The 19,241-nt window shown below is 45.5% G+C and overlaps 1 protein-coding gene across 10 annotated transcripts in view; it reads right to left on the bottom strand.

Moving 5' to 3' along the window:
- The window catches only part of GARNL3 (GTPase activating Rap/RanGAP domain like 3), a 143,662-nt gene that overhangs the window by 58,707 nt on the left and 65,714 nt on the right, over positions 1–19,241 (bottom strand). For all 10 annotated transcript variants that reach the window (XR_007122267.1, XR_007122266.1, XM_047699901.1 and 7 more), the window contains 2 exons: positions 7,347–7,446; positions 5,640–5,758 (listed from right to left, as the gene is read on the bottom strand). Coding sequence is in view for 7 of the 10 variants with exons in the window: in XM_047699901.1 (XP_047555857.1) it covers positions 5,640–5,758; positions 7,347–7,446 (219 nt within the window). In the remaining 3 variants the exon portion in view is untranslated. The remainder of the gene's footprint in view (positions 1–5,639; positions 5,759–7,346; positions 7,447–19,241) is intronic.

Genomic DNA, 19,241 nt, shown 5'->3' with positions numbered 1-19,241 from the left:
AGCCCGATGCGGGGCTGGATCCCAGGACCCTGAGATCATAACCTGAGCTGAAGGCAAAGGCTTAACCCACTGAGCCACCCAGGCGCCCCTAGCCTTGCTCTTTTTATTGGCCCTGGCCTACCTTCCACTGTGCTCAGCTGTATGGGATGCCAACCCTTCTAGAAGAGGGTCTTGAATCTGACCTTTCCACTCAGCCCCTACCTTGTCTACTTTGTCTTCTCACCAAGCACAATAAATGCGGTTTTAAGAGAAGCCAAGGGCAGCCCGAGAGGGGAACGAATGGAGCAGGAGAGGACCCAGCCCCTGCCTGGCTGATGGTGACATCTTTACGAGCTGCCTACACGGATGTGAGACCCCAGGCTCAGGGGACCATGATTTGTACTTTTCTTCACAAGCTGGCAAAGCTCTTCCTCCCCATCTTCTTCCTTTCGTAGCTTTGCAGAGTTGCTCTCCAACAAAAAACAACTTTCAGTTCTGTTTTCCAGTGGGATAAACAGAGGCCTCCTCAGAGTCGAGCACGAGTATCTATCAGGCAACACCAGTTGAGCATTACAGGGATATGGAAGTACATGTGGGACATCACCCCCTTAACATGGCGGGTGTGTGTGTCTGCGCACGCGCAGGTGTGTGCGCATGCGCACAGGTGAGCCGGTGTCTGTAAGGCTCCTGCAGTGATTATCCCTGAGCAGCCTGGACTTTGAGCCTCTTCTTTTTACTAGCTTCGTTGTCTGGGTGGAATTTACAGGAAGGATGAGGGTTTTTTTTTTTTTTTTTTTTTTTTAAGTCTTTTCTTTGTGTTTAGAAGAAACACAGCACAGAGGGACAAGACTGTTTAAATCAGGGTTCATACATTTAGCTATTTGTCTGTTTTAGAATGAACTGTAAGCTCATGCCGGAGGCTCATGGCTTCTTTGCATTTCCTGCAGCCTCCGGCACTAGTTTTGGACCCAAAGGGGCTTCACAATGGACCCCTCCTGCCAAGCTCTGCTTTGATTTTTCAGTCCCTCCCACCCCTTCAGTACCACCACTTGATGCTTGGCCTGCCCTCCTTTGAGATGCATGGTCTGGGTCCAAAGCTCTGGAGAAGGCCCCGCACTTCTTGGTAGAGGAGGACAGACTCATTAGGCCAGCCCTGGTGCCTTCATGGGGGACCGGCAGTCCAACTCGCCCCTTACTGACTTCTCCAAGGGCCAGCAAGAGGAGTTCCAGAGCTCCTCATTTGTCTTGTCTTCCTTGTTCCTTCTTTCTGGAATGTTCCCTGCCTGCCCCCTGCCATATATATATATATATATATATTTTTTTTTTTTTTTTTTAGATTTTATTTATTATTTGAAAGAGAGTAAGCGAGAGAGAAAGCACAAATGGGAAGGGCAGAGGCAGAGGGAGAAGCAGACTCCCCACTGAGCAGGGAGCCCAACATGGGGCTCCATCCCAGGACCCCACGATTACCACCTGAGCCGAAGGGAGACACTTAACCGACTGAGCCACCCAGGTGCCCTCCCTCAATCTTTATGTGGCTAGTTCCCCTTCTTCCTGCAGGTCTCTTTAAATGTCACCTCCTCAAAAACCTTTCCCTGTGCTATCTGATCTGAAGTCAGTCTCCCATATCATTCTGCCTCTGTTTCCTTCAGAATATTCATCACAATTTATCAGGTAACAGAGACAACATCTTCAGATAGTAAAAAAGCAAAACTCCCCCCTGTATCTGCCCCAGCCTCCCTCCTCCAGTACCTAGCAGCCTCCCCAGGTGAGGAGGTAGAGTGGCTGTCTCTGCCCTGAGGAAGAAGGCAGGACATTGAGAAAATCCATTCCAGAAAGGTGGCGGAAGTATGAAACTGCCCTTTCTTGTTTTGGTGGAAGGAAGGAAGAAAGAAGGGAGGAAAGCTAAGGGGTTAGATGCGGGGCCCTTAATTCTGCCCTTCAGAGGGTAGGCCTCGAAGAGGGTGAGGGACGCTGCCCATATGTCAAGATAGGACCTGGAGACACCTAAGAACATCTGGACTAGGGGGTCGCTTCCTAGGCATGCCCTTCTGCAGGAATCTTGAAGTCCAGGTAGAACCTGTTTGAACCTGATGAGCGGTGGTTAACTCAGCAGCCTCAGGCATAGACAGTCAGCAAGATTAGACATGTGAGCCTAAAGCAAGGTTTCTGCTCCTCCCTACCTACCCAGGGCCTTGCAGGGGATGCAGGTGAGGACGGAACTGAGAGGCTAAGTGACTAGTGGATACCTGGGATTGGGTCACAGAGGTCACGGCGTGCAGTGATTTCACCACAAGGGGCAAATGGCTGTGACCGTGGATTTCAGTGGTGGTACTTTCCAGTGACCCAAAAAGGCCAGAGGCGACCAGTTACCTCTTGATGGTTGCCAGTTCAGAGACCAGATCGACAACAGAACCCAGAAAGAACCCAGAGGGCCCCATATGGACTCAAGGCCCTCTCGTCCTGCCACCATGAGATCCCATAAGCCCTCTCCTGGTGCACCCAAACAGCAACTTCAAGAGGAGCAGGGGAGGGGAAAGAAATCGGAAAGACTGTCCAAAAGGGGCAGGGTCATCCAAAGAGAATATTTCAGCCAGACAGACTGGAATAGCGTAATTAGCAAGCATTAAATAAATAAGTTAAAACAAAAACAAGGGGCGCCTGGGTGGCTCAGTGGGCTAAAGCCTCTGCCTTCGGCTCAGGTCATGATCTCGGGGTCCTGGGATCGAGCCCTGCATCGGGCTCTCTGCTCAGGGGGAGCATGCTTCCTCCTCTCTCTGCCTGCCTCTCTGCCTACTTGTGTATGTCAAATAAATAAATAAAATCTTTAAAAAAAAAAAAAACAGGCTAGGGGGCATGGGTGGCTCAGTCAGTTAAACGTCTGCCTTCAGCTCAGGTCATGATCCCAGGGTCCTGGGATCAAGTCCCATGTTGTCGGGCTCCCTGTTCAGTGGGGAGTCCGCTTCTCCCTCTTCCTCTGTTCATCTCCCCTCCCTGCTCTCTCTCTCTCTCTCTCTCAAATAAATAAATAAAATCTTTAAAAATCTAATCAGACCAGAAAACAGTCTTCCTGGTGCAGAAGATAAGAGGCTTCGGACAAGAGCACAATCGCTTCTCATTAGGTGAATAATGGGAAAAGACTGTCATGGGGGAACTTGAGAACAACGGGCACGTAGCCCTACAACACCAGTGTGTCACCTCTCCTCCAGGACAGCCCCGACAAGGGCAAGACTGACACCCCCCACTTCAGTGACACGGGGAGAGAGCCAAGAACCAAAACCCCTCTCCAGGAAATCATTCACGAGTAAAAGTGAACTGGGGTTTACATTAGGTTTTTTCCTTAAACCTGCTTAAAAGGAGAAAAATTTCTGCAACATAACATGGACATTTATATAAACGGAGGCAGCAGAGGACACCGGTCAGGCAGGACTTTGGTGTCATTCATTAATTCCTTCAGTAAATACTTCCTGAGCTACTTCTATGTGCCACGAAGCAGGCTGGGTGAGAACAAAGCAGATATGTCTCCTACCTTCATAGAGCTCACGGTCTAGGGAGAGAGACAGCATGAGTCAAAGAGCTACATGCAGAATTAATTATGTGCAGCGTTCACAGCTCGGTGTGCAGTCCAGAGTTCTGCCTGGCCTGCCAATTTCGGGCATGTGCCCTCAGCCACATCATTTAATATCCCTAACATGCAATAATACCTCTTGAGATAAGGCATTGGGAAAGCTTAGTATATAATATGTGGCATATAGTAACTGCTCAATAAATGTTAGATTTTCCTGTTAGCACAGTCACTAGTTTTAATCATCACAAAAAGTTTCTAACCACAGTCTATTCTGTAATGGTTCCTAGAAATTCTTTTCTTTTTTTTTTTTTTTTTAAAGATTTTATTTATTTATTTGACAGAGAGAAATCACAAGTAAGCAGAGAGGCAGGCAGAGAGAGAGGAGGAAGCAGGCTCCCTGCTGAGCAGAAAGCCCGATGTGGGGCTCGAACCCAGGACCTGGGATCATGACCTGAGCCGAAGGCAGTGGCTTAACCCACTGAGCCACCCAGGCGCCCCTGGTTCCTAGAAATTCTTTCGGGGCTTTCTGAAGTTGCTGTATCTGTATGCGTGCATGCAAATGTGTTTATATACGTGTGTGTGTGTGTATATATATATATATATATATATGTATAAAAATTACAATTTTTTTCAAAGTGTGTGTGTAAAAAAATTAGTTTTTTTGAGTGTGTGTATATACAAAAATTACTGTTTCTTTAAGTTCCTGTATTCGTTCTTTCCCAAAAAGATAGACATAGCAATTTTTGAAATACTATGTTGCTGAGAGAAAAATTTGCATACAATGATTAGGTAATGGCTTTCTTTCTTTCTTTTTTTTTTTTTTTTTTAAGATTTTATTTATTTATTTGAGAGGGAGAGAGACCGTGTGCAACTGGGGGCTGGGGCAGAGAGACAAGCAGACTCCCCACTGAGCAGGGAGCCCCGAGATCATGACCTGAGCTGAAGTCAGATGCCCAACCAATGAAGCCACCCAGCATTCCTCGGTAATGACTTTCAACAAACATGTCTATAAAGCGAGACCACCACATAAGAGGAATAAGGTTTTCTGAGTGTGATTTATTTTATTGCTTCTTAATTATCCACTGTACTCACTGATTCACAAGTAAAATGTTTCATCCTTCAGGTGTCTAAGCAGTTTAAGATTTGGGGATTTAGGACACCATGTAAATGTGGATTTTCAAAGAAGACCTCACTTAATACAGTCCTCGGCCCCCTGTGAGCCACAGCCAAGAGTTTTCCCCAGTTTACAAAGAAGAAAATGGAGAGCATCAGCAATTTGCACAAATTGAAACGAATGAATTTGCTACTGATGTCATTTGACACTGGTTTGCTTAATTCCAAACCCTCTGTTCTTTCCAGTGTCCTTAATGCCTATTAATGCCTCTCAGAGAAGCGAAGGAAAAAAAAAAAGCCCAAGGGAAGAAAATAATAAGAAAAGATATCAACTCAAAGAATTACTGAAGAAATCAGAAAAGAGAAGGGAAAGCCGCGATAGTGAACATAAGAGAATCTTCCTGAGCTACCTAGAGGCCTGAATTTCTGAATTGAAGGGACATGCCTTTATTCAGGTCACTGTCCCCAGAAGCCACCACGGATGGGGTACTTGTCTTGTTAAGACTCGAGTCATCTTCCTACCTCAGGAAATTGATGAAGGGGGCTAAGCCTCAAAGAAATTCTAGAAGCACAGCAGATTCAGTGCTGGACTGAACGACCCAGGGAAACAGGAGCAGGCTGTGGGATGTATCCCAGTAACAACATTATATTCCTCCAGTACATTTTGTTTCTTTTAGTTGAAGCTGAGCCGGCTGGTCAGTTTCAGTGTTAGTAACAGCCAAGGTTAAGGTTAATATTCTGTACAATACACTTCGTCGTCCACCCACGAGACAGAGGGAATGGACATGTCCAGGTAGTGGCTCGTATGGGGCAAGTTGTGGTTACACTCAGAGCTTGAAGGCCCCACCTCTGAATCATATAATTCTGAATATCCAAACTCAAAGAACCTCATAGAAAAAGACTCCCCTGAACCACTGTGACAAAGACATTCATCAAACTCGGGGTGGTGGTGATACTCAGGTGTAAGCCAGGTACTTACTGTTTTCCTCCAAAGAATCGCTCGGTATTGAGGGACACGCTGATTGTTTTGGTCAGAGAGGGTCACGGACAGGAAGAAGGGGCTCTTCTCAGCATCATTTCCAATATAATTCTGATGGACTGGAAAAGAGACAGGTTTAGAACAGTGAAGACCCACTGGTTCCTCCAGGCCCTGATGGGAGTAGACAATTTTTCCTTCCCACATAAGCGTGTAACAAGAATCCCAAACCCCACTCCGGAAAGAACCTGATCACATTGACATTCTCCTTGACAGTGACTGGTTCAGAAATGGACACGTGACCAATTCTGGCCAACGAGACAGGAGGAGAAATGGGTCAGGCAGTTTCTGGAAAGGCTTCCTTATTCTTGAAGATGGCCTGCTCCTTCCTCTGGACATGGGCGGTGTCTAGAAGTGATGCCTGGAAGTGCTGCAACCACCTTGTGACCCTGAGGAGGGCCAGCCTTGATGACAGCACCAAGCCCCTGAGTTCACCAATTCCAGAGCCTACCTTACCTCTGAGTTTCTCAGCATCTGAACTGACGGCACCAATTTTCTCTAAAGTCACCGCTGCTCTGGGCACTATGCTTTCAACCATTTAGGAGGATGACAACTTTCCCACTGATTTCTATCTTTATAAAGAAATATGCCTTGTCCAGTAAGTGAACTTCTTAGAATAAAACAGTATCAGATTTTTAAAAAGACATTGTTTGGGTCTGGTCACTCTCATGATATAGTCCCCGCATCACATCTTCTAGAAACAGAGGCATTAGCCTGACAAGCAATTTATCTACCTCCTCTCGAATCCTGAAACAGTGATCATTCTTCCCTTCCCAGTCTCTCCTATTGTTAGCCACACTCCCGTTTTCCGCCTTCCCACATATGTTCACCCGAGCCGTTCACTTAAAATGTACGCCGCTGTTAATGACCGAGCTGTCGCTTTGTGCCAGGCATGGGGCTTGGCTCGTTCTCCAGCGTATCTCACTGAAACTCCTGTTCAAGCCTACTCGGTATGTAATAGTAACACCTCCATTTTACAGATAAGGAAATTAAGTCTCAGAGAAGTGGAGAGCGACCAGCGTAAGATTCTGTGGTTAAGAATGGCAGAACAGGATTCAGATCCATTTTAGAGTCTCCATGAAGGTTGGGAGAATGACTGCCTTTGCCAGGGTTACTACCTGGCACGTGGTAGGTGATAAACGCCCATTACCAGAGCCCACGGGACAATGCCTCTCTAGTTCTATGGTGGTCCTGGAGCTCAGGGTTCCTTTTTTTCCCCCTCATTGTCTTGAACTAAGTGTTCAAAACTCACCACTATAGACAGGGCACTTGCCTTGTTAGGTCTAAAGATGTTTTCCACCCTGCAAATTCTTCTTAGGTCTCCAAAAACTATTTAGACGATCGGAGCTCCCTTTAACTCGCAAGGGACAAAAATAACTAACCAAAAAACCCACATCTATCTCCATCTCTATATTTACATGTAGCTTCTATATATAACTATATATCTATAGTTTCATATATGAATGTATATGAAAAATCCTAGGACTGACACTGAATCGAATCTTTCCATTGACAAAGCTATTAACCTGATATTAATGTCCCTAAACTGGTTAGTTTCACACTTTTAGGGGCACCAGAAAAAAATTACACCAACACTTAATTTGCATCTTGAATATCCTTTCCTCCCAACCACCGTAATGGCATAGTTACCTTGTCCTAAAAAATACTTGAAATACCATCTGGTGTGGTATTCTGGGTTCTCTAAGTGCACGTCTGTTCTTCGCCACGTCCCAGGCAGAGCTGTTGCATTCTGTAATCGAACAAAGTCGTTCCATTAAGAGGCTTATTCAGAAAGTAAACAAGAAGCAGGCAGGGAACCTGGGGCCTAAGAACCGGAGAAGTCATCGTCAAAAGCGTACGAACAGGGCTGTAAGCACATGTTCCCGCGGCCACATCACAGCAGCATTTGGAAGGTCCTCTGGGTAGAGGAGAAAGAACGGAGGGAACCACCCCAGACTCCACTACTTCCAACTTGAGTGTAAACTTGAACTTTCTCTCCTTTCTGGCCCAAACCAAATATTTGGGAGTTGGCGCCCCCTAGAGGCACGCCCTTCCGTTTGGTACCCCTGTGACGGGTCCATTTCACCTGGAATAATATCTCTGCGGCCTCTCGAGTTCATATTTTTGTTGTAGAATTGTAAAAATGTGTCATGAGGTCACACAGTTAATGGGGGAAATTATGGGTAAACATAATGAATGATGTGAATCTTCTCTCCAAAGATAGTCACCATGACATGATTTGGTATGGCTTCCTCTCCTTCTTTTCTTACATGGACAGACATTCGCATTTTTCTTACCAAAATGCAATCACACTGAACCTCCTTTGGCCTCTACTTTGTGCCGTGTGTATACGGCAGATGACTGGAATGTACTTTTCCGATTCTAATATGCTTCTGGTGATTTCCCAGACGTTTGTGGTCACTTTATCATGTCGAAGGGGGTTTCCTTCCATTCCAAGCTTACGTAGAGGCCATTCTCAGGAATCAATACCAAATTGCGCTGACAGGTTTTTTTTGGCAACTCTTAAGAGAATACGTTAAATGGCGGAAAAGTCAGACTAATGTAATGAATTATACTACTGGCTCTTCCGATGCTGAATGTTTCTGAAATTTCTGGAATACATCCGACTAAGTCATGGTGTATAGTATTCTTTCGATACACTGCTGGAGTTTTAAAAAATATGAATTATGTAACATATTTGTTAGTGAGATGGAGCTTGTAGGTTTCTTTTCTGTACGAAGTGCTGTCATGCTTCCAGAATTATATAACTTAAAAAGTGAATTAGGATGCTTTCTGTCTTTTTCATGCTCCGGAAATACTGACATCATTGAGAGAGCTTTAAGGGTACTTTATATGCATTAGCTCCATAGCATCTCCACCAACTTTGTGACACAGATTTTATTTTATCCCCTACTTTCAGATGAAGAAAGTGTGGCTCGGACACTTCAGCGACGCTGCCTAAGGTCGCTGAGCTCCTAAGCAGTGGAGCTCGAACTAAGTCAGGGCCAATCTTGGAGGGTTGTTTTTTTTTCCTTTTTTAAAAATTTAATTTAAATAAAAATACAATTTAAAAAACTCTTCAAGGAGTAAAAAAGGTAGGTAACGTTTCTTAGTATTGTGCTTTTATGGAATTTTCTTGAGTTTTAAAAAATCAGCTACTGAGTCTATGTACATATATGTACATTTTTTTTAAAGATTTTATTTATTTGACAGAGATCACAAGCAGACAGAGAGGCAGGCAGAGAGAGAGAGGAAGGGAAGCAGGCTCCCCGCTGAGCAGAGAGCCCGAAGCGGGGCTCGATCCCAGGACCCTGAGACCATGATCTGAGCTGAAGGCAGAGGCTTAACCCACTGAGCCACCCAGGCGCCCCGATGTACATATTTTTTAATTTGGAAATAATTTTGAGCTTACATAAAAGTTGTGGGAATGGGACTGCACAGAGCATCTGTATACCCTTTAACAGATTTACCTACTGCGAATATTTTATCCCATTTATTCCTTTGCTCACACACACACATACACACACACATAATTTTTTCTGAACCGTTTAAGACTAAGATGCACAAATAACAACACTTTATCCCTAAGTGCCTCAGTGTGTATTTCCCAAGAATAGATCTTCTTACATAACCACAATATAGCTTTACCAACTTATACGAATTTAACACGATAGGGTACCTCTAATCTACCATCTGCATACCAATCTTGTGAATTGACTTTAAAACGTCATTTAAAGTATTTTCCCTTTTGAGTGCAGGATGATGGGGTTGTCAGGTCTCTAAATTCCCTTCTTCTGCAACATTCCACAGACTCTGCCTTTTACAACACTGACGTTTTTAAAGAATACGGCACACACCTCCCCTCTTCTTTTTTAAAATCTAGCATGACTCCTTCTGGGTTTGTCTGATGTTGCCCCACGATGAGGGGCAGGGCACGCGTGCCTGGTCAGAAGGCTACACAAGGGGGGGGGGGGGTTGTCCTTTCCAGCTTACTGTACTTCAAGACATCTATCTGCTCCTCACTGGGGACGTTAATGTTGATCTCCGGTTTAAGATGTTGCCTCTCAGTTTTGACCTTTTGGTGTGACTCAAGAAGAGCACACGATAATTGGATTTTGCTTCCGGTAGAGTTTCTGGATGATTCATTGTCAATGGTATTCACTTTATAATCACAAACCACTGGCAATGCCCATCCACAGCCCACTACACCACGGGGCTGCGTGCAGCTGCGGCATGACCTCGGGGCCCACCAGCCAGCCTCAGGCATCAGCTGACCAGACACAGGGGGTGTCCGGCTCAGGCACCTGGCCTTTACCAGCAGATGTCACTGTGGTTGGTGCGATTGTCCCAAGGCCTGAGATCCTAGACACCATCAGCAGAGCCTGGAGAGGAGACTTTAAAGGAACCAGGAACTTGGGCCTCTGGAGCTTCCCAGACTTGATGGCACAGCACCAGGTCTTGACTCTGTGCTTCTAGATTTGTTAAAATATTACCCTGGGACCATTTCAGATTCTTCAGGATCTGTGGGCGTGGCCCAAGAATCTGTAGTTTCACAAGCATCCCAGGTGACTAGGAAGAACACTAAACTTTGAGAAGCAACGCTCTATGCCAGCTGGTGTTTTTTTTTTTTTTTTTTAAGATTTTATTATTTGGGGCGCCTGGGTGGCTCAGTGGGTTAAAGCCTCTGCCTTTGGCTCAGGTCATGATCCCAGGGTTCTGGGATTGAGCCCTGCATCAGGCTTTCTGCTCAGTGGGGAGCCTGCTTCCCCCCTCCCTCTGCCTGCCTCTCTGCCTACTTGTGATCTCTGTCAAATAAATAGATAAAATCTTTAAAAAAAAAAAGATTTTATTTATTTGACAGAGAGACACAGCAAGAGAGAGAACACAAGCAGGGGGAATGGGAGTAGGAGAAGCAGGCTTCCAGCTCAGCAGGGAGCCTGATGTGGGGCTTGATCCCAGGACCCTGTGATCAGGACCAGAGCCAAAGGCAGACGATTAATGACTGAGCCACCCAGGCACCTCTATGCCAGGGGTTCTAAAAGAAGGCAGGGAGGGCATGAATGTGGGTAAAGAAAAAAAAAAAACTTGATTTCCCTAACTTCTAACAAAAATGTAGTGTTTCTTGGGTCACCTGTTGTCTCAGTCAGTAGAGCATGAGACTCCTGATCTCAGGGTTGTAAGTTTGAGCCCTATGCTGATTGCAGAGATGACTTAAAAATAAAATCTCGGGGCGGGCGGGGGGGCGCCTGGGTGGCTCAGTGGGTTAATGCCTCTGCCTTCAGCTTGGGTCATGATCTCAGGGTCCTGGGATCGAGCCCTGCATGGGGCTCTCTGCTCAGTGGGGAGCCTGCTTCCTCCTCTCTCTCTGCCTGCCTCTCTGCCTACTTGGATCTCTGTCTGTCAAATAAATAAATAAAATCTTTTAAAAAAAAAATCTCGGGGCGTCTGAGTGATTCAGTCGTTAAGCGTCTGCCTTCGGCTCAGGTCATGATCCCAGGTTCCTGGGATCGAGCCCCACACTGGGCTTCCTGTTCCGGGGGAGCCTGCTTCTCCCTGTCCCACTCCCCCTGCTTGTGTTCCCTCTCTCGCTGTGTCTCTGTCAAATAAATAAATAAAATCTTAAAAAATAAATAAAATCTTTTTTTTTTAAGATTTTATTTATTTATTTGACAGAGAGAAATCACAAGTAGACAGAGAGGAAGGCAGAGAGAGAGGAGGAAGCAGGCTCCCTGCTGAGCAGAAAGCCCGATGTGGGGCTCGAACCCAGGACCTGGGATCATGACCTGAGCCGAAGGCAGCGGCTTAACCCACTGAGCCACCCAGGCGCCCCAATAAATAAAATCTTTAAAAAAATGTTTCTTTCAACCACAAATGTCGGTCAAAACAACAACAGCAACAAAACAGAACTACAGTAGAACAAACAGCCCTGATAACCATGTCACACACACGTACACATGTGCACGCACACACGCACACACACACACACGCATGCACACACGCACAAATCACAGATATTTTCAGAACTCACTGTAGTGGCTGCAGATATCTTGAACACTGTTTACAATCTTCCTGGTTCAAAACTGTAATAGTTGTAAGTCCTGCTGCTGGATTTGTTATTTAATATACTGATAAAAAAGGATATATATTACTGTATCATAAGTCAGGTTTAAAAAAATCCATCTGGGGCGCCTGGGTGGCTCAGTGGGTTAAGCCTCTGATAACTATTTCTTTTCTGTTTTTTAGAGCATGGAGGGGTGGGGGAGGGAGGGAGATAATCTTAAGCAGGCTCCGAGCCGAGCGTGAGCCTGATGCAGGACTCGATCTCATGACCCTGAGATCATGACCTGAGCTGAAATCAAGAGTCGGATGTTTTAACTAGCTGACCCACCCCTCTGATATATTTCAACATACTGTTTTCCTTTGTAATCCCGTGTATTCTGTTTTACGCATTCAAAAACATTCTGAGAAGGGGTCTACAGGCTTCAGAGATTGCCAAGGGGGTCAACGGATGTAAAAGCTGGCCCCCACATTCTAGATCTTCTGAAGCACCGAATCTGCCTTCTCCCCTCCCAGAGCTCTGAACACTAGCAACCGCAGGATGGAGTAACATGGGAGGAGCGTCTCAGAGTCACAGACAGGACTCTGGCCGGTGGCATGCCCCAAATCTCTATCAAGTATAAAGTGTCAATTGTGAGGTGTCTGTGTTTTTTTTTTAATGATCAAAAAGCTAACTACTTAATTTTTGTCTTCACTGAATCCTTAATTAAAATGGGGGGGGGACCCCAACACCAAAAAAGTTGTTAGTCTCGCAGAGTGAGACACTTCATGTCCCTTGTTAAAATCACATACGATGAGGTGTAAAGACACGAACATATGCAGGAACCGACAAAGAAAGGAGACTAAAGCAAAAAACAACAAAAGCACCCTCTGCCCAAGACCGCACGGGCCAGAGCGGGTCCAAAGATGATCTCTGGTTTCTGATGGTAAGTACCAGAAGCGGACAGAAAAGGGCCCAAATCTTGAGTGAATAGTAAATGATTTTTAAAATATGTAGACACCCGTGGAACCACTCCCTGGATCAAGATAGAAAATATCTTCAATGCCCTGAAGGTACCCAGTCATACTGTGAAAAGTAACCATTGCCCTGACTTCTATCACCACAATTCATTTTACTTGCTCTTGAACTTCAAAGAAATGAAATCCTAGCGTGTGTATTTGTTTGATTCTGGTTTGTCCTTTGGCACCATGTCTGTGATGTTCATCCATGTTGGGGATGTAACAAGCTCACTCTCTCCCACCCCGCGTGGCTAGTCCCCAGTGTATGTATGCATCCTCTGGCTGATGGACATACGGGTTGTCTTCAGTTTGGGGTCGTTAAGAATAAAGTCACGTGAACCGTCTTGTATCTGTCTTTTGGCGGCCATGAGCACTCATTGCTGCTGCCTGGGACCAGAGGAGGCAGACTTCAGTTCTAGTAGATATTGCTAACCTTCCAAACACGATGCACCAGCTTACACTATTAGCAAGATGTGCAGAGTTCTAGTGATTTCCTGTCCTCTGACCAGCTCTTAGTGTTTCAGGCATTTTCCTTTTAGTGGTTCTGGAGTGGGCATAGTAGTGCCTAACTGTGGCTTTAATTTTGGAATAAACCTTAAGCCTTTTTTTTTAAAAGATTTTATTTATTTATTTGACAGAGAGGGAGAGTACAAGCAGGGGGAGCAGAAGAGGGAGACGGAGAAGCAGGCTCCCCACTGAGCAGGGAGCCCGATGCAGGCCTTGATCCCAAGACCCTGCCTCGGATCATGACCTGAGCCGAAGGCAGTCGCTCAACCGACTAAGCCACCCAGGCGCCCCAACCTTAAGTCTTTTAAGTAAGATCTATTTTACAGAGGGTTTCAGGGATATAAAAACTTTGTCTACAACATTTAAGGTGACAATAACACCAGGAACACTTTATCTGACATCAACAAGCAAGTCTGGAGGAAACACCCTGATGGACACATCTGCCAAACAAACTAAAGATTAATGCTGCGAATGCTCATAGGTGTTTTATGCCCTTTTAGATAAACATTTGCTAAAAGATATTATGAAGAGTAATAAATTCAAATTTTTCCATGCTGCAGATATGCCTGAACATGCCACAGTGTTAAATGAGGCCCGAGACTAAGAAATCGTGAATCATTCCGACATCAAATTCCAAAGCCCAAAAAAGCTCCTTGTTGCCTTCATTGTCCTTTTTTTTTTTTTTCTCTTTTTTAAGATTTTATTTATTTGAGGGGCGCCTGTGTGGCTCAGTCGGTTAAGCATTTGCCTTCAGGTCAGATCAGGATCCCAGAGCCCTGGGATTGAGTCCCACATGAGGCTCCTTGCTCAGCAGGGAGCCTGCTTCTCCCACGGCCTGCTGCTCCCCCTGCTTGTGTACTTTCTCTCTGACAAATAAATGAATAAAATGTTATTTAAAAAAAGATTTATTTGAGAGGGAGAGTGAGCGTGGGGAGGAGCAGAGGGAGAAACAGACTTCCTGCTAAGCATGAAGCCTGAGATCATGACCTGAGCCCAAGCCAAGAGTGGGACGCTTAAGCGACTGAGCCACTGTCTTTTTATTTTATTTTATTTTATTTTATCCTATCTTATCTGATCTTATTTTATCTTGTTACTCCATTTATACTCGTGGGATGTGAAGGGGAGGACTGAACGAATCTGGCCAGGATATTTTGAGGAGAATGTAATCAAAATCTACATATAACACCCTCATTTTATCTGAATGTTTGCTAGTGTTGGACTTGAAGCAGGGAATCTGCACCATGAACTTGAACTGCAGATGAGATCCCTAGTTTTATATAACACCTGGGAGTTCTCAGAGTCTGTTCCAGAGTGAGCTCAATTAATGAGAGAACGCATTTAAACGGACTTTAATTTACTTCAGTTTCTAGGTTTAAATTGCTAAGAGAATGCTGGCAATAAAGAAGATGGATTTTTTAAAAAAACACACTAAAGACTTCTGAATTGCAAATGCAAATAAATATAAGCTGGTTGAAAAAGTGAAACCACACACAAAGTAAAATCTGTCTCTTTCTGTCCTCCATGTCCCTGTCCACATCCTTTGCCTTTGATAACCATTCTACCAGGTTGGTGTGGATAGTCTCAGACCTTTGTATGCATTTACAAAGGTGTTTGCTGTCTACATTTGTGCATACAACGTTAAGTTCACATCCATGTCCACATGTACATATACATATGTGACAAACACGTATGTGTATCCACATAGAATTTATTTTCATAAATGGGAGGCTAGTGGAGCTATTACACTGAAACTTGATTTTTTCCACTAAAGAAAATATCTTAGGGGGTGCCTGGCTGGCTCAGTGAGAAAAGCACACAACTCATGATCTCGGGGTCGTGAGTTCGAACCCCATGGTGGATGTAGAGATTAAATAAGTAACATTTTTAAAAATAGAAATTATCTTGGAAATATTTCTATGTCAGTACATTTAGATTTACCTTGTTCTTTTTAGTGACTATGCAGATTTTTAGAAAAATTAAATACTACAGTTGAGTAGAGATGTATAACATCTGTAAATGGCATAGAAGGACCTGCTATGGCAAGTCAAGGTTCTCTGACGTCTTTCCTGACCCGCCATTTCCATTCTCTAGAAGCAATTACTGCTTAATTCTTATGTATCCTTTTGGAAATTTTCTTGCATACTGACAAACTTATTTACCTTTTTGTCTGTTAAGGAAATGCATGATATATCCTAATCATTCTGGAACTTGCTTTTAGGTCTAACTGGACCCTAAACATTTTTCTGTGGTATTACATATACTACTGCCTCATTCTTTCTGATAGCTACTAAGCATTTTATTGTATAAATGTATCATAATTTATGTAATTTATGTAATTACTCCTTTACTGATGGAAACCGAAATTGTTTCCAGGTGGGTTTTTTTTTTTTTCCTATTTAAAATAACGTTACAATACACATTCTAGCAGTAGAGCTACTGGCCAAATGGTGTGCGCATTTTTAATTATTGCTAATTGTCCTTCCAAAAGATTGTCCTCGTTTGCATATCCCCCAACCGTGTATAAGAGAATCCTCCCACACGAAGGAAGATTGATTTATAAAAAGCTGAAAGATTGTCCCTCTGCTCCACAATATACTAATTGGTACATACAAGTGAGCTGTAAGGGAGGTCTCCAGTGATCCACCCGGGGGTCACACTCATTTTAATTAATAATCTGAGTGAGCACACAGATGGCTGGGGAAGCACATTGGAAGGTAATGTAAAGCTTCTCAGTGGGTTAGCTAATAGGACAGGTGACAGAATCAAGATGTCAAAAAAAAAAAGAAACCTCTTGACAATTAGCTATCAGGGCCACTCTGATGAGATTAAATTTTGTATGGACAATGGAAAATCCTACATTTGGGGATGAATTCAAAGTGCCGAATTACAGGAAGGAGAAGGCCAGGTGCTACAAAGCAGGAATCCGCACCCATTTCACCTGTCTGGAGACTGAGGCTCTGAGAAGTTGAGTCATAAACTGGTAAGTGATAGAGTGAGGCCCGAACTCCAAAATTGTCTCCACTACATCGTGAAGAAGACTAGGGCAAGGGGCAGCATCATCTAAGGTCCGTAATGAATTACTGGCTTTGTAAAAAGAGAGTGTGCCTGGCAAGGGACGAGCCTACTCCCCGCTGTCCCTGTGTGGGGTGTACCTGGAGCCCCGAATGTAGTTTTGACCACTTCAGCCTAACATCAACAACCTCCCATGTGGCCCAGGAGCAGCAGTGAGGACGACGATGAGTGGAACGGAGTCCACATCTTAGGAAGAAAGCAGCACATGTCCTGGAATGCTGGAGGCCCACCATGGCGAGGAGGGCAAAGCCTTACAGAAAATGTAAATAGCAACTCTGAGTGGAAAATAGAGACAGATGAATTCTGCCCAATAAAAAGAACCCTGGGGATGTCCTAAGTGATGAGGGTGACAGGAGTGCCTTTTGTTCTAACAAGAGGCCCTTGTTGGGTCTCTCCAGAGCTTCAGGAAGGGGCCGCTTGCTAGGAAGCCCAAGCCTTGATCAGAAGCTTGTACCTTTTAGCCCCACGGTGAACCCTGTGGGAGAGGAGGGACTGCAGACCGATTTATTCGTTAATGGCCAATGATTTGTTCCATCATGCTTTGGTGAACACAAGAAGGTGCTGGGAGGGTGGTACCCCCAGCAGGCGCATGGGAGCTCCGTGTCTGCCCTCGGCCCCCAAAACCTTGCTCTGGGCATCTCTCCCGTCTGGCTGTTCCTGAGTTGTATCCTTTGTAGTAAACGGGAGAGCAAGTGAAGGGCTTTCCTAAATTCTATGAGTCATTTTAGCCAATTATTAAACCTGGGGGTGGGCTGTGGGAAAGCCTGACCTTACAACCAAGTGGGACAGAAGTGTGGGTGACCTGACGACCTGATACTTGCAACTGGTGTCTGAAATGAGGGTCGTCTTACGGGGCTAACCCGGGTAGTTATGTCCTAACTGAATCGTAGGACACTTGGCCACTGTCCGGAGGGAAGCGACCTATCAGGTAGGGAGCAAGTTCCCCATTCCTGCCAAAACATTCGAGCAGGGAACGATGAGCTGACTGGGGCGGAGCTGGTGCAGGGGCTCTCGCCTTGGGTGGGGGACTGGCCTAGATGACCTCCGAGGCAGTGAGAAGTGCGGACGGACGGGCGCTCACCTGCAGGCTTCTTCCCGCTCAGTGATGACGTGGACAACAACGGAGAAGCATTGAGGACGCTTTACAAGCATTTTGACATGACCGTGTGACCGAAGTCATGCTCAGGGGGTTCATTTCTTTAAACAGAGTCCAGACCTATCGGGGTGTTACTCAGTTTAAGGGGGCGTTCTGTGAAGGGGGTGCTGCGGGCTGGGGGCGCACAGTAGGACCACATTGAGTTCTGCAACAGATCAGAAATTAAAAAGTGGGTCCTTTACCCCTGGTGGTCTGAGAAGCACAGCTCAGAGGCCTCGGGCTCACTGTAGCATCCTGGGGGTTGGCCCTGTTTGACCATCGCAGCAAAGTGGGGCTCTCCCTCTCACGTGGTGCCACACCCCGATCTGGTTTCCCCATAGTACTTGCCAACACTTGCTTTCTGCCTAGCTATTGTGCACCTGTTCACTGACTCCTCCACCCGCCGGTCTGCGAGGGCACCAGGCGGAAAGCTCAGCAATCCTACCCACCCCTACATCACCAGTGCACAGACTAGTTGGCACCGAGGAAGGATCCAACGAATGAGAGCTGAATGAATGACATGATGTGTTACGGGATAAGACACTCCTGATACAACTTTTGTTTTTGGTAATGGTGGGCTAGGTTATTCAACTAACCTTCCTGTGGCAAAAACTCAAACTGCTCGAAAAATATTCAAATCATCTCCTTAAAAAGCCCTTGCTGTGCTCATGAGGTAGTCCAGAAATGGCAGCCCAAACAGAGGCAAGTGGGAACCCAGAGGGGTAGGGGGACCATGGCCATCTTTTTCAGCTTGAGGATATTTGTCAGTCTGGGTGAAACTAAACTTGAGTTTTGGTGGCTTCCTGGGGCCAGAGGGCAAAGCATCAAAGCCCCAGACCCTCTGAAGCAGGTCAGTGTAATAGGAGACCCCCCCCCCCATTATGCCGGAGCTCCAAAAGGGCCCCACGTTCAAGGAAACACATTCAAGGAAAAGGGGAACCCAAAGAGACCCCCTGCACCTCAGAGGCTACAGGGAAGGTTGTCAGTGCCCAGGAGAGCTGAGCGAGGAGTGTCTCTGAGGTGTTGTGCCCGCAAGCCAGCCTTCACATAAACACGCAGCTCTGTTCCGCATCACCAGGGCAGTTTGAAAAGTCTCACGCTGGGAATTTAGTTTACTGTGTCCGGCAAGAGAATGTGCAAGCCCTCCCTCCGATTCTGACATCAATTCCAGTATGTGTTTTCTCCCCACATCAACAAGCATTTCTCAGCAGCTGGGGGTTCTGAAATTCAAATCCGTTCTGACACCATCTACCTGAAGACAGCCTCGGGTCCCACAGGTGAAGGGCTCATCCCACCTGTGCTTCTGAACAACCAGCTATAGATCAGAGGCTCCAATGACCCCCTCCTTGGTTTCAATTAATTCGCTAGAGTGTCTTACAGGACTCAAGAGGAACATTTTACTAACTAGATTACTGGATTAACTATTAACTAGATTTATTATAAAAGGATATAACTCAGGAAAGGAGGCACAGGGCAAAGCATGGGGAAGGGTGTGGGGCTCCCCAAATCTCCCCGTGCTCCCCAAAGCAGAAGCTCTCTGATCCCTCATCCTGTGGGTTTTTATGGAGGCTTTGATTGATTAAATCATAGATGAAATTGTGTTTTATTAACTCATTGGCCACTGACAACTGAACTCAATCTTCGGCTCTTCTCTTCTCCCCAGGGTTGGAGGTCAGGGGTGGAAAAGGAAGTTCAAACCCTATAACTGTATGGGAGGTTTCCCTGGTGACCAGCCCCCATCCTGAGGGGTTTCCCAAAAGTCACTTCATTAACAT

The sequence above is a fragment of the Lutra lutra genome, chromosome 13, assembly GCF_902655055.1.
Source record: "Lutra lutra chromosome 13, mLutLut1.2, whole genome shotgun sequence".
Taxonomy (NCBI): Eukaryota; Metazoa; Chordata; class Mammalia; order Carnivora; family Mustelidae; genus Lutra; species Lutra lutra.
Note: the sequence above shows the minus strand (reverse complement) of the source record. Positions and strands in the feature narration are given on the sequence as shown.